The 24,894-nt window shown below is 39.1% G+C and overlaps 1 protein-coding gene across 3 annotated transcripts in view; it reads right to left on the reverse strand.

Moving 5' to 3' along the window:
• Grip1 (glutamate receptor interacting protein 1) overlaps positions 1-24,894 on the reverse strand; it is a 208,512-nt gene that overhangs the window by 98,466 nt on the left and 85,152 nt on the right. For all 3 annotated transcript variants that reach the window (XM_005397458.1, XM_005397455.1, XM_005397454.1), the window contains exons 6-8: positions 22,769-22,852; positions 19,026-19,101; positions 16,695-16,840 (exon numbers count right to left, since the gene is read on the reverse strand). In XM_005397458.1, coding sequence (XP_005397515.1) covers positions 16,695-16,840; positions 19,026-19,101; positions 22,769-22,852 — 306 coding nt within the window. The remainder of the gene's footprint in view (positions 1-16,694; positions 16,841-19,025; positions 19,102-22,768; positions 22,853-24,894) is intronic.

Raw genomic sequence — 24,894 nt, forward strand, 5'->3', positions numbered from 1 at the left:
ATGATGACAATTACAGCGAAGGAAAAGGAAGGGTTCCCTGAGGGAGTACAGCAAGAGACCGAAGTTTGGTGGAGTGTCTTTAAAGGCAGTTTTCTGCCGGGAAGCGACGTGTAGGCTGCGACTTTTCGAGGATACTGTACACACAAAACAGCGGGTGAAGAACGTGTGCTCCACACGTGGGGGTGGAATACTCATTTCTTAGGCAGAGGAGGCAGAACTTGCAGAGTCCCCGGGGCACTTGCTTGGTATGGGGATGCGCTGAAGGCAGAGCTTTAGTGTCCAAAGGAGGAGAACCGGGAAGCCGGAGAGAGCAGGTGGGACTCCGTGCTGGGGACGAGGCACGCAGGGATTGATCAGCCAGGCCAGCTTCAGGGAGGAGACGGCGAAGGAGCGCGCCAGGACCCCGCTTCCCTTCTCTAAAGATCTGTACGGGAGGGCGGGAAGGCAGGTGGCATGCAGAGTGCAGGGAGACGCAGGCTGGGAGGCCCTGCAGCCCCCTGGGAGCCGTGGAGTCTGTGAGTGAGAAGCAGGAACAACTGTCCGCGGGGACGAGCAGGCGAACCAGAGGACCCAGGCAGGTCCTGCGCTTGTGCCCAGCACAGCGGGGGCAGGAGTGGGTCCCCGGCTTTGCCTTGAGAAGTGCTCAGGGAAGGCACAATTGCCCAGTGTGGGGAAGACGGAAGAGGCAGGGGCAGAAATCAAGAGTTCCATCTAAACATTTAATCTTCAGAATGATGCGGCAAGTGTGACATGGAAGCCACTCCCATTGGTTGCACTGCTTTGAAGCAAAGGTTCTGGACCGGGCAGTTTGAATTCGGACATGCTTTCTTCCTAGGCAAGTTATTTTATTTCCTCTAATTTCTCGAATGGGGATACTGAGGCTCACTTCTTAAGGTAAAATTGCAATGCAATAATGGTTATGAAAAGCCTTGAGCATTACATGTACTTAGTAAATGGAAGTTATTATTACTGTAATCTGTTAATAGCAACACATCCTGCTAAAGGCTGAGTTTTTGGCATTTATACATTGTGTCATTCAGGCAAAATTTTTTCTTATTTTTAAAACTAGCTTAACACTTTCCTACATCACAAAGTATATAAAATAATATTTATAATTCTAACATCTTTGCTTTACTCTTTCTTTCTTTACTTATACTGGGAATTGAACTCAGGACCTTGTGCTTGCCAGGCAGGCGCTTGTGCCACTGAGCTATAACCCTGGCTCCTTTGCTTTACCCTTGAACCTACAGGTCCCAGTGGAACCAAAGGTTCTTTGCATGATGTAGAAGCAAAGATTGTGAAAATTCATGCTCTGCAACCAGAGAAGCTAGGTAGAAGATAGCACTGTAAATATGTACAATTCTGGGGGTCAATTAAGACAATAAATTTATAAAGAAAGCAGTATTGTACAGAGAATAATGAACTGGAAAAGGACCTATTTATAGGCAGTCTCATGCACATTCACTAGAAGAAACAAAAATTCCCTAAGACATTCGAACAATAACTGAAGTTCTGATGTAAATTCTAGATACATAACTTTCAACATTCAAAGTTAAATGTAAAAAAAATTAATTATGGACCACAAAGTCTATACCATTCTGTGTATTTTGTGCAGAATATAGAATTCCTTCCGTTACATCGCAAATGCAGCTACCAGCTTTGTGGGAACTGACCTCCTGCTGCAGAAGTCACGTGGAGTCCTCCATTAATCAGAAAGTGTCTGCCTCCTGTAGTCACCGCAGTGAGCACAGTGCTTCCAACCTTTTTTAAAACATAAGGTAGCTGAATTCCTCAACTGGTTATTAGGAGGACGAAATGGGGTAAAGCTTGTGAAAGTGCACCATAAACCAAAAATATTATGAATACAGGAGAAGTTATTTTGAAAATTATTAAATTTAAGGAAAAATAAGCTCAATATTTGTAGTGGATTGACAATTGGTTGTCAACTTATAACCCCCAGCTGAACTGAGTAAGCGTGGTGCTGGGTGTTTGAGGCCCACCTGAGGACTGTTGCGAGCAGCATAAGAGGCAGAACTGGAGAAGAAGGAGGCTGTTAGGAGCTGAGAGAGGCTGTTGGGAGCTGGTAGAAGCTGTAAGAAGCTGTTGGTTGCTTTGGAGGAGCTCCTCATGCTGGCTTCCTGATGAACTCGGCTGTTTTCATCCTGCTAGGAGCTTGGGACCTCGTTGGCACTGAGAACGGCTTTGGTTCACTTTGGGGGAGCTCTGGTCCTCTCTTTGAGGCTCTGGAGGGGAAGAAGGTGCACTACCAGTCTCCCGGAGAAGCTTGCTGCATTGGCTTTCCTGATGGGAACTCAGCCATCTTGATCATCTGAGTAGCTCAGGACCTCACTGTTGCTGAAGATGGCTGTGGTACCTTTCACGGGAGCTCTGGTTCTTCTGAGCGTTGCTTGCTGGCTCCAGGGCAGATCCCTCAGCCTGCTAGCACAGACCCTTCATCCCGCTGGCACAGACTTTCTAGATTCCACCACTGACCTTTGGGCCTTCCCAGCACAGATGCATGAAACAGGCCTGCATGAGATATTGTTATGGGCTCTGGGCCTCCAGTTGGATTCCTGGGAGGCATTGTTATGAGCTCTAGGCCTTCAGCTGGACTCATGCAGGACTTATCATGTCTGGCTTTAAGAAATAGAGATAAGGTGGGAAGGTTGTAATAATGAAGTGAGAAAGCCCATATAACAATAATAATGATGAAAATACTACAGGTAGATTTTTTATTCCTACACATGACAGGTGCTTTAAGTGTATTAACAAACTGAACTCTCATCAGAACCATAGAAATGAGTCACTGTTTAACCCCATTGTACATACGGGGAAACTGAGACTTAGGAAGTCGCACATCCAGTAGGCTGTGGAATAGGAATCAAATCTGGGTTACTGCACCACAAGGTTTCGATAGCATGGAGGTCACAGGGAAATGCACCTCATGAGTGGGTCAGGAAAGCCCAATGAAAGAGAAGCCTGAAGAAGAAAGTCAGGGAGAATTACTGTCAGACTGAAAACTCTTGGCTTTGTATTTAACAAAGAGATGTTAAAGAAGAGACAGTCGTCACACTGTAGGAGAATCTGCAGGAACAGAAAAGGTAGAGAGGTTGGTAGAAAAAGTTTGGAATCATCCTCCTGCATTTCACTCATTTTAAAATAAAATAATTCTAAAGGAAAGCTGTTCTGTGTAAGAGCCAATCATATGTGGCTGACTCTGTTAGATGTTATGTTGATTTCAAGTGGGATTTTCTCTGAGCCCTGGTGGCTCTATAGAGATCAGATGAAATCCAGTTCCTTTTTCATTTCCTCGTTCCAAGGGTGTTTCCATCATTATAATTGTGACGCGAAGCCTGTGGCATGCTCAGGATTCGGAAGAAGGTAAGGGCACTGCGGTGCGTGTCACCATACTGGACAACTGCACCCTCCTGAGTGAACTGACAGGGGGATCTGGCAGCTATTTTCAGGGACAAAGCCACAGAGACAAGCAGTAATGGAGTGTAGACCTTTGACAGCATCATTACTACAGTCAACCTGATATTTGGGCAAAAGTAGCTAAAACACATGGAAAATAGAAGAATTTCGTGCCTGACAGGGAACCTTGAAGGTTCTTATTTCATTGGAAGTTATGTGCTATGGTTATATATATTATATATTATAATGGCTAATAGAAAATATAGAAAATAATAATTTTCCCTAGTAAATGACTGTTTGAAACTCATTTTACAAATTAGTATACAACCAAGGAAAAACGTAATCTTGATTAGTGTTTTGGTGGCCCTCTATAAAAGATGGGCCCAAATTGACTATATGATCAAAAGAAATGGTTGCTATTGTTCTCAAAAGGAAAAGTCATTCTAATCTAATGCCTACACACACGGCCTCAAAGAAAGCTAACCACACAGTGAGAGCGCGGCTCCTTGCAGAGCTGTCCGTTTTTCATCTTTCTAAAATATGTTAAGGTTAAGGAACTAATTTGCTCCTAAAAGGACACATTTAATTTTTGAAGCATCATATTCTGTCCAAAAATGAGAACATTTTAACCAACTTGCCACTAATTTGTTAAATGTCTCAGAATGCCAGATCAAAACCCTTGCAGACAAGGGTTCACAGCAGCCTGCTGGCCTGGTGCCTCCTGTAGGAATGCCAGGAAATTATCTCTGGGGAATTATATTTGGAAAATAACTGGCTCTGATGTGATCACCGAGCAAATGACTAACTTCCTTTTTTCAGACAGTACGTTGAACTGTAACCACTTTAAATTGGTTTAAAATAAAGTCAAATGTTATTTCAAAAATATTTTTACTTATAGAATTTTGATTTGGGATTTATGTTTATGTCTGTGACAAAAGCTGATAACTTTTCAAATCTTTTAAAAGAAGTTAATAAATTCAAACAGAATAGTAGAGCAGAAAGTCCTCGGAGAGCATGTGGTGTGGTCTCACGTTACAAGTGTGGAGTAGGGGTACAAAAGAGTTACAAGGCCTTTTTGATTCTATCAAAAGGGATAGCACCTAAAATACAATCATAAATATAATTTTCCTTTAGGGGATATTTAGATATTAAATTATTATAAGCGTAGTTACTTCTCCTCCAATAGCACTATTTATCACCTTAGTGCCTGTGATAATACTAAATGTTAGAAGAAGCTCCTGAATGGTATTCAGTGTATTTTATATTGCTACTTGGGTATATTAAAATGTTTATGAGTATCCCCTGCACTAAAATCAGAGTCACAAAATTTAAGTAACTTAAACCTAGAAAGTAACAGGTAGCTCACTGGGGACGGGACTGCAAGGTGCACATCTTTCTCCTCCCACGCTACCCTCCTCCCCCACTCCAAGCCCAAGGAACCGATCAGGGTACATCAAGACTAAGGCTCAATACTACCGAGGACAGAGTGAAATGGGGAGCAAGGACAGGCTCAGAAGGGAGGCTGAGAGCGGGCCTGCTGTCACGAGCTCAGCTGAGCATTTCAGTTCTCGTCTCTGCCACTCTGCTGAAAACCTTCCCCTTCCCCCGGGGGACCTCCAAATGCCTGTTTAGCAAAGGTGAGGTTAGGTGGAGAAGAGTGCTGAGTGCTCAGACAGGAATTTCCAGTCGCGACCTTCCTCTTGAGAGGCGCAGCCGGGCGGGTGCGCAGAGCAGGCTGTGCCCTCCGTGAGTTACTCCGTGCTGCACAGAACAGCAGCTTTCAGGCATGCTTTGCCCTGAGTGACTCCACGTATAAAACAGTAGTGTGCTCCACTGTGAGTGCACATGTTGAGGGAGAGTAAGTGGTAACTTCTCGTACAAATAGACTCCCCAGTGTGGGACGCACCACACTTCCTAAAAGGAGCAACCCCTACCTGCATAGTACGATCACGGCACAAGCTGATAAATACATTGTAGTAATAACTTGTCAAATGAAGTCAGTGGCACATGGACCATAGCATATCAAGCCATATCAGAGAACACCAACCCATGAGCTTACGGACACAAAGGCCAACAAATGATGCAATTCCCTCACCTGGGGTCTAAAGGAGGGGGGCCCAACTTGGGGTGTGGCGGAGGCACACGCACCAGCCCATCGCCACATCAGTTCACCGGATGAACCCATACAAGCTCATCAAGTGACCCACACCAGCTGTCCGTGGCCCGGCTTCAGCTCAGCTGTCACCATGCTTGACATAGCTCAAACTACCCCTCATCCAGACTGGGGCTTTCAGCCACCTCTGTGCTTTCCATGAGCCCCATGCCTGGAGTAAGGTTGGCCTGGTACGTAATGTTACCTGGTCACGCGTGGTAACTTTGCACAGCGCTGTGAGCTCTCTGGCTTTGTTTGAAGACAGTTCAACCTCTTGAAACCTGCAGCTCCCGGGCCCTTTGCTGTTTCTCAGCCACCTTGTGACCTATATATTATTCTGTGAAGTGTGATATGTGCCCAGGCTGTTATGGACATGAGTAACGTAGATTTCAGTAAAAGAAACTGTGATTGCCCAGCTCATTGGCTATCATGTGAAATCTAGAATACGCAGCAAGATGAGGCTGATGCAGTTGATGTAACTTGTGAATTTATTGTTATTCAATAAACTCGGACATTGTGAAAAGGCACAAATGCGTCTGGTCCGTGCAATGGCATAGCTTGCTCCTGACGGCTCACTCAGTCAAAATGGGTCACAAAGCCAAATGCGCGAGGGGACAGGCATGCTGTAAACTTTGCGGGGAAATGATCTGAACAAACTAGAGAGAACCTCCCTAACTTGAAAAGACAGCTTAAATTTCAACTCAAGTCAATGGCTACACAGAGGAATCTTAGCCCAGCAATATCCAATTATTAAGACAAGAACAACCAGACATTTAGATTTATTTTAAGTGAAAAGTACTTAGTTTTCAATGGTGCAACTTTTTAAAAACATAGTGAAACCAAACAATCCATGCACTGTGGCTATGCCCTCGTGTTCGCTGTCTCTCTGTTAAGGTGCGAAAACCGGATGAATGTGTGCAGTTGCAGAAAGAAGCAGATAAGCCTTCGTTACAGGAGGATGATAATAAAGTGTTTTATTTTTCAGGACTTATCAGATAGAAGGGCTCTGAAACTGCGTTACCCATGGACTAATTCTTCGGGCCAGTGGCTACAACACCACTTGAGCTCTACGTGGGTGTGGGTGGTCACCAGCCCCATTTGGAATCACGTTCACCTACAGTGCTCAGGTAAATAGAGCCAGAGGTTGCAAAGCTCTTATCCACTGAGTTTGGTTCAAACTTCAAATTCCTTCTCCACACAGGGCTGCAGATGGCCACCCTCAGTGACTTAGAGATGACACAAAGATGGAAAATTATTGACTTTCCCTATTCCAGATGAGCCTTACAAATAATGTATATACTTTTGAGGTACTGGATCAGTTTATTTATCCAAGGAAATTCAGAGAAGGATGATGTAATATGCAAAAGTTAGATATGAGGCTATAAAGGAATTGCAAATGGTACTGACTCATGAATTCAGTAAATATGACTTAACTTTGTGCCAGATGTCTTGCTAGGCACTGGCCTAGCCGATCACTTCTGAGTGGTTGTTTGGACCTCTAATTGTGGCATTTCTTAGTTTGTTTCTGATCTTCTCGATTTGGGTCTTTGTAGTAGGTAGAATTTCTTAATTCATACACTAAATCTCTACACCCTAATCCTAGATCCTGAGTGGGACGACACATACCTTCCACGACTATATGATGTCATATGCCACAGCTGGTTTTTAAAAGGAGAGATTATCATGGATGGACCTAATGTAATCAAACAGATCTTTAAAGATAGACAACTTTCTCCAGCCAGCAGCAGAAAAGGAAGGTAGTAGAGGAAACCAGAGAATTTAAAGCGTAGGAAGCAGCACACCGTTCATGGCTTGAAGACAGAGTGGGCTGTGTCATAAGGGCTGTGCGTTGTCTCCAGAAATAGAACGTGGCCCCTGGCTGATAGTCAGCAGGGAAACGGGGACCTCAGAACTTTAATCCCAAGGAACTCAATTCTGCCAACAACCTGCATTTGATCAGAAGTGGATTCATTCCTAGCGCCTCTTGGTAAGAGCTTAGCTTGCTGTCCTCTGGACTTTGATCTTGTAAGATCCTAAGCAGAGAACACAGACTTCTTATCTACAGAACTATAAGATAATAGATAGGTATTGTTTTAAGCCACTTAGTTTGTGCCATGTTGCTTCACAGCATCAGAAAATGTAACAGTGCTAAAACAAAAAGGCATCCCTTACTCAAACACTAGAGAATAAACCAGATGAAATGTTACACCTTCTTCCAGGTTTCTGTGTGGCTAAATTTAAATTTCCTGAGGAAATTTCCTAAATGTAACCCAGCCAGGTTTTTGGGAATGTTATATTTTATATCTATCAATTTTGGTGCTTGTTTTGTTTTTAGAAAGTAGAGGCTATAACACATATAGCTAATAAGGTGCTTGTATTTGCAACATGTAAGGAAATTATATAAACCTATAGTTTCTTGATAGGACAAAAAAGCAACAAAAGACTTAAGTAGACATATCGCAAAGAAGGTTTACATGACTCTTAAGGAAAAGGTGTTCAATACATTTATTCATTTGGCAAACAGTCAGAAGGAGACTCTACCACATTCCCACCAGAATAAAAAAGCCTGAAAATACCAAGTACTGATAAAGATATAAAGGAAGTGCAATGCTAACAGAAGTGTTAATTGCTACAACCACTTTGAAAAAAATTCTTTGTCAGCACACAGGCAACTCAGAGCTTGTGCCCGGGTTTGTCAGCTGCAACGTCCCTTCAAAGGTTCACACGGTAAAGGTTTAGTTCCCAGCTGTGCTGGAAATTTTAAGAGAAGGAGCCTGGTGGGAGGTTTATGGTTACTAGGGTGCAGTCTTGGAAGGCGTCTGTGGGACTCTGTTCTTTTTTTTTCTCCACACCTTAGTTATGCGAGAGCAGCTTTGCTCTGTTATGTACATGCACCCTCCTACAAGATAGTCTACCTCCTCAGAGACCCAAACATAACAGGCCCAACTGATTATAGATTCGAATCTGCAAAATTGGGCAAAAATAAGCCCTTTTCTCTTCATAACTTGACTTAGCTCATGTTTTTGCTATAAGAACAGAAGGCTAATAGGGTCTAGCAATTCCTGGGTATAAACTGATATCAATCATAGATATATTCACTAGAATTCATTCGAACGAAATGTGCAATAAAGTTGGTAATAATGCAGGGTCTCAAATGGGACAAAATTCAAGTAATCATCAGCAGGGAATCACTTAAATTGTGGTCTGTTTACACAATGGAATGCTACACAAAGATGAATTATTGCTATAGGCAAAACTATGCACGGGTCTCACAAGTATAATATTGGGTAAAAGAAGCCAGATGCCAAAGAACATACTATATGATTCCATTTATATATAGCTCAAAGCTCAGAAAAATGCAATTTTGTTTTAGGAAGTCAAGAGAAAGGTTACACTTGGTGATTGGGAAGAGACACAGTGGGGCTTTGGGCAGTGACAGTTACATTCTATTTCTTGATCTGAATGGAGGCTACACAAGTGAAAATTCTACCAGCTGTACAATTAAGATATTAAGACTTTTCTATTTGTTGCACTGCAATACAACAGTATATTTGAGTGTGCTCTGTTCTAGATTAGTAACATATGAGTAAACACCGAAGCATATCCTTTTATAATTTAGGCTAAGTCCTCATTCCCTTATCTCTATAAACACGCAACAAGCTCTAAGTTTGAAAATGTAAAATTTTTAGATATGAAAAGGGCAATGTATAAGAAAATCTTTCCTCTTAGTACAATAGAATTCTAAACAAAAGACTGCTGCCATTTAACATCTATAGACTTTTATGCAGGAAACATTCTGGGTCTCCATTTATGGCATATTCTATGAAAAAGAGTCATACTGGTGACCCACAAAAAGGTCTGTGTGTCCTGTTACAAATACTTAAGAAGACTTTGAAAAACTCAAGCTTCCAGTTTATTGAGATCATTTATAAGCTATCAGTAATGCACATCTGAGTAGGACTAATTTACTCGTGGGACTAGTAACTGAAAATTCACAGATGTGAGCTTCATATCTCAATCTTAAGTTTTCTGAAAAACTTAAATCCAAAGCAGAATTGAGATCCATTTGTGACAGGGCCAAGAAACCTATACTTTTTAACTGCAAAGGAGTTAATCAGCTCTTTTTTTCATATTCAAATCCATCCTGTATAAAATGATTACTTGAAAATTACTATTCTTATATTTGCTCAGGATTGAATGTGTCTCAGTTAGGCAATCGGTATAACTAGGGAAAGATGTAATACTCTGAACCATTTGTAAAAAGGCTAATTTGTTTTAATATCCTTAATTCTGTATACCAGTACAGTCTAGATGAACTTAATACAAGATTTGAAGGTGGTTAGAGAAAATGATAGTCAAAGGGTAAGCGAGAGACACAGATTAGGAAGTGTCACGATTTAAAGATTTGTGACACTACTCTGCAACATAAGATAAAATCGTAAGTCATGAAGTAACTTCACTTTGAACCTACTGTATAAACATCAATGTTTTACTAAGTTCTACACACACTCATGCAACGATGACTAGTAATATGAACAGCTAATCTACGGGTGAATACATTGTCCAAACCATAAGCATCATTAAGAGCCTTCTGTGAATGTCGGAAGATTCCATGTCAGGTATTAGAGAAGATCACTGGTTAGTATCCCCCAGGGTCACTGAAACCTAATGCCACCATGGAAACACCCACAGATAACGAGAGAAAACAAAATACCCTCAAGAGTTGCCAAGAAAGTTCTACAGAATGCATCTTTCTCTCTTAAAAGGGAAAGTGGAAGAAACGGGGACCCAGATGGAAGTAGACCAGTGGGATGATGAAACTGACCAACCAGGCAATGAATATGCCGTCCATTTTTGAAAGGACTACATTACCATGACTACCACCCATTGAGCGCAACGGCAGTAAAGCTCGGGATATTTTGAGGAAACATTTTTTAAATTTTCCATCTTTATTATCAAGAACAGTAATTTGTTGGTTACATTTGAGATCAACTGATATCCCTGTAGATGTTAACTGTTTCTTAGTGAGAAATCTCATTTAAATTACACAACAATAAGCCAGTTTAATTCAGCTAACAAAAGTTCTGCATCTACAGGCTGCCTTCTGTGGCTCTTTCCAAGGAAGAAACATAAAATGAACAATATTAAAGAATTATAGAGTTTTTAAAAATCCATAGCAAGTTAGAAGTTTCCACAGATTTAGAGTAACCTTCTACATCTCTTGACTGTGTACACTGCCCTTAGGATTGATGATCGGAACAACGCTCATGAGAGAACTGTGGATTACTCCACCAGAGACTCAAATATTTAATTTAATATACATTCCTAGAAATAGGTTTTCAGCAAAAGTCTAGGTAAAATATATATTCTGATGAAGTTTGGTAAGTAAACCGATCCAGAACATATCATTTCCCAAATACTCTTGCTAGCAAGGACTTGATGGTATAGAATAAAGTATTAGCTGTAATCCAGGATAACAAGAGACCTGACATTCGTCTTAGAGAAGTGGAGCATGAAAAAAGCCAACTTTCATTTTCTCCTACTTAATCACAGCTTGGGTGTTACGGGCACGTTACATATATTTACTCCTTAATCCTTTGATTAACCCTTTGAAGAAGGGCCTATTTTATCCTAATTTTAGACATGGTAAAATTGAAGCTTGGTGAGGTAAAATAATTTGCCCAAGTCAACAGAGAGGCAGATTCAAAATTGTTTATCTGCCTTCAAGAGACACTAAATGCTATTTTAGAGATTTTTTTTCAAAACTTTTGCTCCTTAAAGGTTCACATTTTTTGTATATTTTGTGTTACCTTTCCAACAACAGGCCTCTCAGGGATGCTGGACTCATTTGATAGTACATTTCAGCGATATGAAAGTGGAGTTTTTGCCCCCGTAAACATTTAAATACCTAGTCATGTTATTGAGCACACTGATTTGCCAAGCACCACATAAATGCATTGTTTATCACAGCAAACAATGTGACTGTGGGAGTGTGATTACCATCACTTTATAAAGGAGAGATTTGGCCTCCATAGCTCCACACTCTGCCTTGGTTCCCTGTCTCCAACACTCACAGTCCTCCTTAATTTATTTAATCTGTTCTTCAACTTCCCTACGCTGAACTATTATATGACCCTGGGGCTCAGTCTTGGGGATGCCTTCTACTCTGTCACTCTCCTGAGGCGCTTCATCCAGTCTGGTTTTAAGGGCCATCTCTGTGATGATACCTATACTGTCCCCAGGCTAAAATATCAACTGTCCGCTCACAGCTCCACTTGGGTGACTGACAGACATCTCAAGTTTACCACATCCAAAACTGAACCTTGGTTTTTGACTCAAACTTGTTCTTCCCAGTCTTATTTTCTTAAAATGTTAACAAAAGCTAAATTCAACTTTAGTTAGGGAAATTGATAGTCGTAACGGCTTTCTGAAACAGATCAATGAAATTGCAATAATTTATTATCCAAAATTTACTTTAAAAATATCTGATTCCTGGTTTGACATATTGGTACTTATGTTGTACACACACATAGACATACACACTTCCTAGGAAAAAATGTGTACTTGTAATAGTATGTGAATAAGTATATGAATAAATAAAGTTACTAAAAGTAAAATCAAAGTCATGAGCATGTTCCACCAGCAAATGAAAAGGTGTTCCATATTTTATTTATCTAGGAAATGTATACTGAATTAATAATGAGACAGTACTACACACCCATCAGAATGCTTAGAAAGAAATGGACAGAGAATACTAAACACTAGTGAAGATGTCAAGTAACTCTGTGAAGAAAATTATATTGGGAGAAATATAATATTCAATAACTGATAAAGTCCTAAAGCAGACACTTATTATTTTCTGTCTACCTAACATCATCTACTTTTGGGGAACTGTTATTTCTCAATCTCATTATGTTGGACGTGTTCAACATACGTTCTTGCCTCCCCGCCCACAGGTGTGGAAAATGCACTATCTACCCCCAGACACAGTGATTAAGGAGTGGGCAGCATTTGCTCTGAGCTACGTGGTTAAGGATCTTTGATGGAGATCCAGTCTTGTTTCCTTCTCTGTCATCACAAATTCTCAAGATACTATGCACTTGTGACGGCTAGGATCATCTTGCCATGACCTAAGGAAGTTCCTTCTTGGGCAAGGAAGTCTGAGAGACAGAACTATGCTGTCGACTTTCAGTCCAAAGCCAGGAAACAAAGTGTTCTATTGAAAAACTCCCATCTAGTTAGCTTTAAGAGTGATAGACGATACTACATTACAAGTCTGTAAGTAATTTTGAGGGGAAATTGACTACTGAGGGCAGTCTTTACAAAAAAAACTTGATATATAATGTCCTTAACACATAAAAAATTAATATAAGCCAGTAAACGAAAAACTAAAAGCACTCCAATAAGGAACACATAAATAGTGGAAAACACAAGTGATTAGCATTTCCATGGGTAGTATTGTTCACCTGCATTAGAAATTTTTAAAAACTCAAATATAAAACAATTTTCTCCTAACAGATAAGATATATTAAAATTATAATATTCAAAGTTGACAAGTTCTACAGAGATATGTACACTTCCAACATTACTGGTAATACAAAAGACAAAGATTTGGGAAAAAAACCACAGCTATTTATGATAGCAGTATGTTGGGAAATGGTTAAGTACATGCAGAATTTACTTTGGGGGATTTGGAGGAGGGTTTAATTCCAGGTTCTAGGATGTGGCTAACTGTGCCCCTCTGTCTGCACACTGCAGTGGTCTCCTTCCAGGCAGTCTATGCCCTTCCTTTCGTCTCTTTAACGCATCACGTTAATACCCTGGACTTGCAGAGACACTGTGAGAGTGAGCCCTGGTATGATGTAGGAAAAGATGCCTCTCCTTCATGTTATTTCATCAGTGTTTTGGCTGTTTTCCCCTTCTCCATTTATCCAAACCTACATCCATTTTAGGGACATCGCAGGCCAAAGATCTTTCCTTAAGATATTGAATAAAATTGAACTTACGGATATTTGGGAGAAATGACATCTTTTAGATAATAACACTTCACATCTAAAAAGTGACGTATGTCTTCAGATATTTGAACATTCTTTCAAAGTACGTGCATGTGTGTACACATCTGTATTTATTATCTGTAATAGATCCATACAACTTCTGTTAGATTATCCCCTAAAGCAGTGGCAGCGAGCCCAGGGTACACGTGCCACAGTGGACGTTTTGTATCCCTGAAAGCTCTAAAAGCTTCCCATCACTGCCTCCGAGGAACGTTGTGATCCTATTGTTCATATAAATGTATCTTCCAATCCTCATATAATGGAATATTACTCAGCTATCAAGAAAGATAAACTGGAGGCTTTTATAGGGAAATGGTCACAACTAGAGACAACACTCAGAAGTGAAATAAATCAGACCCGCATGTGTAAGCATCATACTGTCTCACTAGTGTAAGACCTGAAAGAGAGAATAAGACTAGGAGGTATGATAGACATTGTGAAATGAAAGGAAAATGCCCAAAAGTAAAGGGCAACAGGGGTGTGGGAAAAGGGAAGGGAAAGAAGGGGAAATTATGTAAGCATGTATATGCAGGATTGCTAACATAGCTGTACTACTGTCTTCTATTGCTTTACTGAAAGGAACAGTTAATGATTACTTGTTTGATCAATCTTGCATGTCTCTATTTGTTTTCCTGAGAAACCACTTTGAAGATATAAATACGTCATACAACAACCATTGCTAATCTCCTACCACTTTGTCTGTAACTCTGTATTGTTTGTATTGTTCTTATGCTATATTGTAAATGGATGTCTGTTTGTTAATATGTTTTCCTTCTTTAATTTTTAAAATAAATTTAAAAATTTTAAAAAACATAAATGTACCTTAAAAAGTTAACTATCTGCTTTTGATGGACACAGAAGGGCAGCTAGTTTTGTACGCTGATCTTGCATCCAACCATCTTCAGGAACTAAATGAGTTTCCACCTTTCCCGTACAGTAAGGGGCTGGCTAGAAACTCTGGAGTGTGACACCGGCAGACACAATCGGGACGTGAGTGTGGGCTGAGAAGAAGGCAAACGTGGGTAACCCCCACCCCTCCTCACCCCGGTAACGTGGAAACACGATTACACGATGCGCGTCCTCTGGAACGCTACCCATGCCAGTGCGGAAGCCCTCGTCTCGGAATCAGGCCCTGCAGACCGCGGTCTTCGTCCGGGAGTTGGCTCCTCCAGCCGTTGGCTTCTAGGCTCTCACCTCTTCACCGATTAACCTACTTTAAGCGCCTGTTAATCTTTGCTTACGTCTTCCCTTATTCCCTATCACAGAATCCTGCCCATGTCCTTTACGGCAAGGATCACACTTTAGGAGCCCGTGGTAGCGCTCTTCCTGTCTCCTACTTTAGGAGTACTTGGTAACATTTATGCCTAGTCTTCCCATTGGTGCAATCCTCACACAGGAAACTACAGGTCTTTTTGCTGCTTCCCACTTAGCTTAAGAAATGCTTTAAACTGAACGAGTTAAATATGTCAAACATTTGTTTGGATTTTTAACATCAAAAAACCATTTGTCTCACCATTAAAAATCTTGTATTTTACTGTGTTATCTACTTAGTTGCCGTTTAAAGTGGGCACTGCTAGTCCCCATCTGACAAATAAGGCACAGTGGTCCAAGTCAAGCGTCACTGTTCAGATCAGTAGCTGGAAATCAGTAAAGTCAAAAACAACCCAAGTCACCTACCAAAATCTGCTTTAAATACCATATAAAAAAGAAAGAACAACTGGGATAGATGAAAGGAGAAAAGAAGGGAGAGAAAATTAAAATATATATATATACAGATAGCTAAGATACTTGTACTACTAATTTCTATTAGTTCATTGAAAGAGACAGTTAGCGCTTATATGGTTTGATCCATTTTTCATGCCTATAGCTGGTAATCTGAGCAATACTTTGAAGATAACTATGCAATATAATAACCATGGTTAATTTACTATCATCTTGTTTTAAAATTCTGTATCGTGTTTAATGTTTTTTCCCTTTTTTTAAAATAAGAAAAGAATTACAGAAAGAAAAGAGGGAAGGGGACAGAAAAGAAAGGAATTAGGACAAAAGAAAGGAGGAAAATAAGAGGGAATATTCATTGGTGAGTCTTTATGTCAAGATCATACCATAAAATCTGTCATGCTAAAAACCCCTACACTTCATACTTTATGCTCATTAGGAAACCTTATGCCTCGCTAATACATTTCAAGTCAGCAAGCCAAACGAGTCTTCTCAAGTGACATTGTTATACATAAATCCTAAGAAGTAGGAAATAAAGGGGTTTGTCATAGAATTAATCTGTCTCTTTTTTATCTGCTAAATGTTATCACATAAAAATGGCTGCCAAAGTCCTGTCACATAGTCAAGTCTGATAATTGTAAGGAGTACCTTCAACATGATTTAAATTACAATTTCTAGTTCCAATCCATTTTTTCATAATTGTTCTGCCTTTTACAATATTATAGAAAAATTTGGTTCTCCAAATATTTAAAAGCTGAATGACAGAACATCTTGTGAGTTTTATTAGAGGTCTGTGTATAAAGATAATTACTTTCTATTACAATCAATTTGTAAAGAAAAAAGTATTGCACTTACGTTTTAATTTTAACCAGTAGCGCCATGAATGCTTTGTCTAACTCTGATGCTGAAATAAATGGTCATTTCTATTAATTCTTATTATCTGGCTTTATACTGTGAAGGTACAAGAAGGATTTCCAAAATGCCCTACTGCTGCCAGTCTCCATGTAGTAAAAGAAAAAGTAGCAGTCTTAAAGTTAATAACACTGTTTTTGAGATTTGGCAGGGAAAATACTTTACTGCCAAAGCGTAATCCAGACAGAGGAGCTGATTGCTAGGCGGAACACACTGCTGGAATAAGACTTTATAATAGAACCTCTCGACATGAGAACCCCTGACTGGTGAAAAGTACCACTCACCTCTTCCTGATCTCAAACAGAGTGGAATGACACAGTATTGATGAAATTTGGTCGGCTACAGCAGGGCAGAAAAACACATACTTAATCCAAAGTGGTTTATCCAGGCGGAACAGTGACATGACGTGAGCCGAACACATCCACCCCAGGGCTCCAACATACCCATAACTGAGACATCGTATTCTATCAGCAGTGTCGCTTCTTGTCCACATTGTTTAAGGATACTCATGGCTTCAGCATGTGTGGTTCCCAGGAGCCGAATTCCATCCACACTGAGCAACCTGTCACCGGGTCTGATCGTACCCTCTCTAAAGGGAGCATAAAGGAAGGCGTTATTAATTTATCAAATGAGGCTCGGCATTAACAGTCATTTAGCCAGTCACTGTTTCACACGGTCTGCCCTCCATCCCATCTGCGTTGTTCTCAGGCGTCAAGTATAACAGCAAGAGCATAAGGGGTAACCCTGAACGGGAAATTGCCATAATGCAAAACTCAGCAGTGGGAAAATAACGACACATGAGCAAATAACCTGGTTACCCACGGTTAATGCTTGGAGGACAAAGGTAGCAGAGGCACATTTTCCCCTTTCTAGGTTTTTACCTGAAAGTCTAAAATTGATGTGTTAGAGCCCAGGAAAAAGAAGTCACTTGTTTCTCCCAAAGCCAGGTGGGCAGAAAAGCTTTCTAATTTCACTCAATTTACTACCAGTGAACTAAAGCAGAACATGAAGTGCTGGTGAGAAATTCCCCAGTGTGTAAATTTCCCTACTGATTTATAAGCCATTTAGCCGTGATTACATGGAACCAGTCTCACATTTCTTGGGAGAAGCCGGCAAATAGAATTGTCCCTGCTGTGACCACCGAGTCTAAAGGCATTAGGACACGAAGACTTGGGACATAAGTGACACTGGGGCGGAGGGTCAGGGTGCCCTGCAGACTCCAGGCTCCCTGAGTGGAAGGGCACGGAAAAATCAAATGCAAGGCTACACATTTAGGATCTGAAGAAAATGCAAATGATCTCTTAAATAAACATCTTTTGCTCAACCAACTATTTTGACTCTAAAATTTTATCTCTAATGCTCAAATTTTCTTAAATAAAAATTGATTTGATAATACATTACTCACAAGCCCATACCCTATTTCTGACATTCCTGGTAGTCCTAACCCTAAATGTTAGTAAACCAACATGTTTCTGTTTTCTTTTCTTTTTTTTTTTTTGCTGGTACCAGGAACTGAACTCCAGACCTTGGGCTTGCCAGGCAGGCGCTTGTGCCTCTGAGCTATCTCCCCGGCCCTACATGTTTCTATTTTCATCAGAGACAGTAATTCTTAAGAAAAGCACAGCCGGAAAGGGCAAAATTCTCCTGGAAGCATCTGATTCTGTGTTATCCCTTCGCAAAGGCAAATCAGCTTTAGCACAGGAGAGAACCACTGCCTTGTTATCATTTCCTAAAAATGATCTAACGGTATAAGCTTTGGAGGAAAATAAAGCTGAGTTTTTGAATCCTAATTCTACTTTAGAGCTGACAGTAAGTGACTTGGCCTTCCCAGTCCCTTGTTCTGTCATGTGTGAGACAATATAAAAAACCTCATGCACAGGGTCTGTATGAAGCTAAAGTGAGACGATGTAGGCTAAACAGTGCAGCTCCTGGGACACAGTACACATGTAGTAAATATTATGCTATTATTATTTCTATCTCTTGAAAAGGCTTAAAATATAACCTGGTGTGGAACAGAAAAAAAATGTAACCAGTACATTTTCCCCCTCCTATTCAACAACCATTAAAGGCAGAAGTTGACGTTTTCCATCATCATTATGAAGCTGAAGTTTTCTTTGATAAACTAATATACTGTACAGAGAGATGTATCTCCAGAGAAATGTGAGTTTACCTGGGAATCAACTTATGTTAGGAAAACTGAAAGTGTTTGTCATTCACATACTCATATTTTCAAAGAAGAGAAATGAAAGGAAGTGAAAATTCTGATAAATTCCTTCCACTTTAATAAAAGTCATTTCCATTCTGATGTGCACAAGCCATCACCAACAGGTACTATTACTATTGACAAGGATGCTGATAGTAGTAAGAATCAGACCACGACCACCACCTGCCTTCCCATGCTGGGAAGCTAGCAGCTGAAGATGCACTTCAATCACCGGCCTTGAAAGAGCCAGCTACGTTCCAAAGTGCCTCCCTCCAACTTTTGATAAAAGTGAACAAACGTTAAAGGCAAGAAAAGGAAAGCCCTAAAGTCTAAGTCTACAATTCAGGAAAAGTGAGCTCAGAACTAAACTGCTTGCCAAAGATAAGTTAGAATGTGGAGGCAGACCTCATATTTTTAAAAAAAATTTACAGTCCCAAATTTTAGTTTCCACATACTAGTATATTGACTTAATATCTACCTTTTACTACAGAATTTATACATCAATTTTTAGGTCCAAGTCCCCGCTCTATTTAATCTGTTTTGGAGAGTGACACAGAGAGATGAAGTTTACCTGTCAGCAGGCCCTCCAGGACGAACACATGTTATCACAACCGGACGAGATTTATTCCTATCATCATGTGCTCCCCCTAGCAAAGGAAAAAATGCAGCTTCAAAACACTTTCATTGTTGTCATTCAAAAACATCACTTAGAATACGCCAGCTGAGAAACTGCAGCGCATTTGCTGATGTATGTAGGGAAACGGGTAAACTTTACTTCTGGCATAGAATAGCCTTGAAGATCTCGCTGCATGTAGAGTACATTTTGAAATCACTGTTTCTTCACCTCTCAAGAAACAAATAGTTGCAGGCTTGTGACATACAAAACATTTAGCAACTGGTAAGGCAGTAGAACAACTACTTACAACTCCTGCAGCATTAGCTCAGGAAAGGATGGAGGCTGAGACCAGCAAAAAATCTTTCTATCATTTTACTTCACAGGTTTGAGTTTACATATAAAACACTAAGTGCACATTAACATGTGAGATTCTTAATAAGTGATAGTTTGTCATTATTTGAAATAATAAAGCAAGCTGTGTGTCACTTAGGTTCTACAAGTTTTAAGCTGCAAAGCAAAACAGAGACCGCTCAAAGACCAATGATATTCTTTGATCTTAATAACGCATACTAACATTACCTAAGATGTTTTTAAAAAATATCAATGCCTAAGGTGGCGATGTAGGTCACTGGTAGGGTATACACAGCATGCATGAGGCCCTGGGTTCAATATCCAGGACCAGAAAACAAATTAATGCCAGGGTCATTGTATAGACCAAAACTATCTGGTATTAAGTGGGCAGACCCCATTATAATATTACAATTGAGAATGACTGAAGTTTCCTTGTCCAAAGTGAAAAGTAAACTTAGCGGAGGAGTACGCCTCTTCTGAGCCCAAGCCATTCCTGTATGTGCACACAGATATTTGAAATCCTTGCAATTTGCGGGAAGTACATTTTGGTAATATCACATCGCCAGTCGTGTTGTGGTTGGCGAGGAACCGACCGAAATTTAATTCTCCAAGACTTAGGCCAAAGCATCATTCTTCACTCTATTGTAAATATCTATCATTTAGGGAGTCAAGTTTTTAGAATTTGTCACTTGCAGCATTAGAAATATAATTCCATTCATCAGGTAAAAGCTTATTTTAATTCCCAAAATTAAATTTAATTTTAACAAATTAAAAGAAATTTCCCAGTACTAAGTGGTCACATTCCATTAGCAGTATCTGCTTTTCTTCTCTGTATGGTATTCTCCTAGTACTGTATCCTCCCCTGACCTAAATTTAGCTCCTGTCCTATGCATGCATGTTCCTATCTTATTGGCTATGCTGACATTTACCCAAAATACCTTCTCACTCTGATTACCCAATTATTCTTCAGGGATGGGCGGTGGGCCATCTGTTGAGTAGAGAAAATCTAGAGATGGTCCCCAAACTGATCTAAATATAGAGCCATCTTTGATTCACACTGAAAAAATCATGAAAAATTCAGCAACCTTCACGCATGCAATGAATTAAGAACATTATCAAAGCCTATGACATTGTGGTACTCATGAACTAAGACTGTTTTATTATTACTAAGGTTTTAAAATCAGTAACGCCAAGTGCCTGATACTTACACAAATCTAGGCAACCTTCAATTAATTATTTATTTATTCACTTACTAGGTGCAGTATCCAGGCAGTATCCACATTCCAGGCAGTATCTAGGCTCATATTATAAATTCCTGTATGTGCACACAGATATTTGAAATTCTTGCAATTTGTGGGAAGTACATTTTGGTAATATCACATCACCAGTTGTGCTGTGGTAGTTTCTATTGTTTTTATTATTTAATGATAAATTGGGATTGGCTCGGCTGTTTCACTAACAATTTGATTTGTTATTAGCCATACAGTAACTGGGGATGAATATTTATGCCAGCATTTAGAAATTTTTTTGCTGCAGCTTTTCAATAATTAAGCTTCTATTATGTGTTCTGCAAGAGCACTTTTCCTTTGCACTTACACTGCAAAACAGCTTTGTATTACCACCTTCCATTTAAATTACTTGTGCTCTGACTTTTCATTACATTTATCTATCTTTTTACATAGAATTTTGGGAATGGTTATGGTCAATGATTTTGGAATTTTTTGTTCCTCTTTTTAAATTCCTTGTTATTGGCGCATGTCTGCGGTACGTAAGGATTCCATCCACAGTGGGCAGTTGGTACACACATAACACACCTTAGTTCTTTCCTTCATCCCTTGCCCTTTCCCCGCTGCTCCCCTTCCTCCATCTCTTGGTCCCCTGCTCTTTTGCAAAAGATCCATCTCCTCTGTACTCTTCCTAAGAACAGGCCATGGCCAGAACAACATACCAGCTACTGATCTGAACATGATGAGTTCCTCGCTTTTCGTCCTTTCTGTGACTCATGCGGGCACTTTATCAACTTGTATTTTAAATTTGCTGGATTGTCATTCCCTGTACATAGAAATCTTATGATTTCACAGCACTTATCCCTATGCTGACATGTCGTATGTGCTAATATATGTTTGACTGATTAATTTGCTAAACAACTGGCCCAGATTGAAACCTAACATCTATTTAGTTTATTAGCATATGTTTGTGATATATAATTGACATATCCATCATGGGGAGCTGGTCCATATATGAGCTGCATCTTGATCCTTTTTATTTTCCCTTACCCCTTGTCAGATCTCCCGTATCTCCAAATTTCCTTCCTGTTTCCACAAAGTCTGTCTCCTTGCTTCTCACCATCTTTTATTTTGCTCTTTAATTTACAATTTAGGTTTCTCATATAAGAGAAACTATACAACATTTAATCTTTTGTATCTGGTTTTTGAAGCTTGGTCATTTAAGACAACTTTGTACAATGTGAGCACGTCTCTTTTAGTCTTTGATGCATGTATATTTATTAAGATGCTTCTTTGATGTATATATATATCTGCTAAGATGCTTAATTAATGTTAATTAATGTTTTAATAATTCTGATAAACATTTCTGGTGAAGTACAAAATGTTATAGGTAAAAACAAAAAATCAAAAAATGTGTAATGTTAAAAAAATTCTTGATGCTGATCTAGATCCCTGCTGAATCCCATTGTCATAATATGAATTCAGAGTTCTTAACGCAGGCAGAGTCTTGTAGGGATAAAATTTCTAATAAAAAATGAGAAAAGCCAGACTTGCAGCTTAGAATCAGTGGTTTTGTAGACAAGCTGGAGTCACTTGAAATCTTTATTATCAGTGCCACGGTGCAAAGAGACGTACTGAGCTGCATCACATAGGTATCTAAGGGATTAGATTATCTGATCCACTTTCAGAAATCTGCAATAACAAAATGTATTTCAGGAGAAATTAATTTAAACAAAGTTGCTTAATCCTTCTGTATTAAATCAAATTGAGCCATAGTAATCAACATTTTTGATTCAGTGAATTCAGTGATATAGAAAAAGCAAAGGTAAAGGACATCTGAAAAGTAACAAATCAGTAAGACTACTGTCAATTGATAAGGTTTCAAAACAATAGCTACTTGCTTTATTCCACTTCACTAAAAATAATGCTGCTCATTCCTTTTCTATGTTGATTCCCACTCCTTGTTTTATTTATTTGAAGAAGAGTACATAGAAATATCAAAAGATAACTATGTAATGGAAATGTCAATTTTTTAAGGATAATGTTCTTGTTAGTTTCAATATTTCACTGACAAATTCTCCAATACTTTCTGATGGTGTATATTTTCTAATCATCACCTACCTCGTATTACAAAACCAAAGGTATTTCCTTCTTTATGTAATGTGACCTCCACTGTTCGGAAAATAACACTTGATCCTTGTACAGCTGAATATAGGAAAGACAGAAGGAAATATAAAATGTATGTTATAGTAACATTTCTCGATTTTTTCATTGTGGCAGGAAATACTACAGGTTTTTCTTGCAAATAGTTTTTGAAAATAAGAAAACAACAATTCCAGCAAAACATTAGAAAAACTTTTGAATCACATGAAAATACAATGAAATAATTATCTGTATAAGTGACTTACATAGGTCCAAGAGGAACCCAAATCATAGATCACAGCCAGTTACCTTTCCCCTGTGTGGACAATTTCCAAGTAGAGAGTAATATTTACCTTGTTTAAACTCTACATAGCAAGAGAGATAATCTTCAATAAGTAGAATTGTTTTCCCTTTGTGAAATGCAAAAACAATGTTATTTCTGGAGAAGTTATGAAATAATTTCTGTATTTATTTTTATTTTATAGGTGGCATGGGAAGGGAAAGTATTATTACTTCAGGCTGCTATCAACAGATTAGGTGGATGGAAACAGACATTCTGGCGTATAAACAGCTATTAAGCAAAGACATCACTAACTCAAATGAAACAGAGAGTAAAAGAAATTCAACGTATGCTCAAAATATTACTATTAAGAAAATAAAGATCTACTTAATTTTACTTGATATCACCAGGCTTGTGTTGTTTGTCTATTTACTGTTCTCCTTTCACAAAATTGCTAAGTTGCAATCTCTGTGTTATACACACATGTGAGGTTGCAAGTTATGTGAAGGTACAGTTACCAAGATATTCTGTAAGACTGCTTTTGGGACTAGTGTTCTGCTTGTATATACACCATTACATTGCAAAAAACAAAATTTCTACAAATTGGTATTTTATTATGAAGACAGGCTTGTTTATATCCACAGAGATAGAAAAACTTATGATGTGCAGAAGTAGGTAGTTTCAGATCACTGTTTGAGTTTGTACAATGAAACCTCATATCTAAGCTATATTCATTATCAGTAACACTTGTCTATTGCACTAGAACCTAAAGGTTTGTACAAAGCTGTCAACAAAGAATAGATGGACCCTCATTTATGATTCAGCTTACAATTTTTTGGCTTAAATGACAGTGTGAAAGCAAACCCATGCTACCACTGTTTCTCACTTCCAGTGTAGTATCAATAAAGCACATGAAATTACGTTTTGCCTTATATGATTCTGGCTAATGTAAATGTTCTGAGCATTTCATTAGGGTAGATAAATTTAAAACATTTCCAAATAACATTTTCTATTTAACAAAGGGCTTAATTGGGGATGAGCACATAATAAGTCCAGAATTATTTGTATATAGACAAAATGTAAAGGAATCTTTAAAAGGTACTTTTCTTCCCATTTACAGAAATAGCTAGTGGTTTAATTAAGTGTTAATTGCGATTATTTTTAACTATCAGAAAATCGGAGTCCTCAAAAGAATACTAAAAAAATTATTATGTAAACATCTCTAAATTCACAAAACTGCACAGTACAGGCGCGGAGATCCAGTGCAGTGAAAGCTTGGATCTGCTGCCAAGCAACATGAAACTACAGCTGAGCGAATGCTTTGGTTCGCGCCTGATTTAATTAAATGTCATATTGTTGCTATCAGGAGAATTTCAGTTTCTTCTAATCGACCAGGAACAGTACATACAAACCACCGCAAGAGTTGAGGTATAGTTTTAATTAAATGAAAACTAAAATTGGGTTCAAATAAAATGTTTCCTTGTTTCTGTGACCCAAAAAGCCACTTGAGGAAATTGATTTTAAAAAAGCTGTTTTTGTTTTGTAAGCAAAGGATATGATGAAAGCTAAGTGATGAGTAGCTACCGTGTGTCTAGCGCTCTACCAAGTAGTTTGCAGACACTATTTTATTTAATTGTTAAATCATCTTCCAATTATATACACCTGCATTCTAACTCTGGGCCATCTGTCCTTGTTGGCTAGATGTCTGTCCCGGGAATGCAAAGTATAGTAATTTTAATTTTACTTTAGCTAAATCTTGCTGACCACAAGATCTTATAATCAAATGAAGTCGTTATAAAGACTTCTGGGATATCTACAGCTCAGT

The sequence above is a fragment of the Chinchilla lanigera genome, unplaced genomic scaffold (assembly GCF_000276665.1).
Source record: "Chinchilla lanigera isolate Chin_1 unplaced genomic scaffold, ChiLan1.0 scaffold00057, whole genome shotgun sequence".
NCBI lineage: Eukaryota > Metazoa > Chordata > Mammalia > Rodentia > Chinchillidae > Chinchilla > Chinchilla lanigera.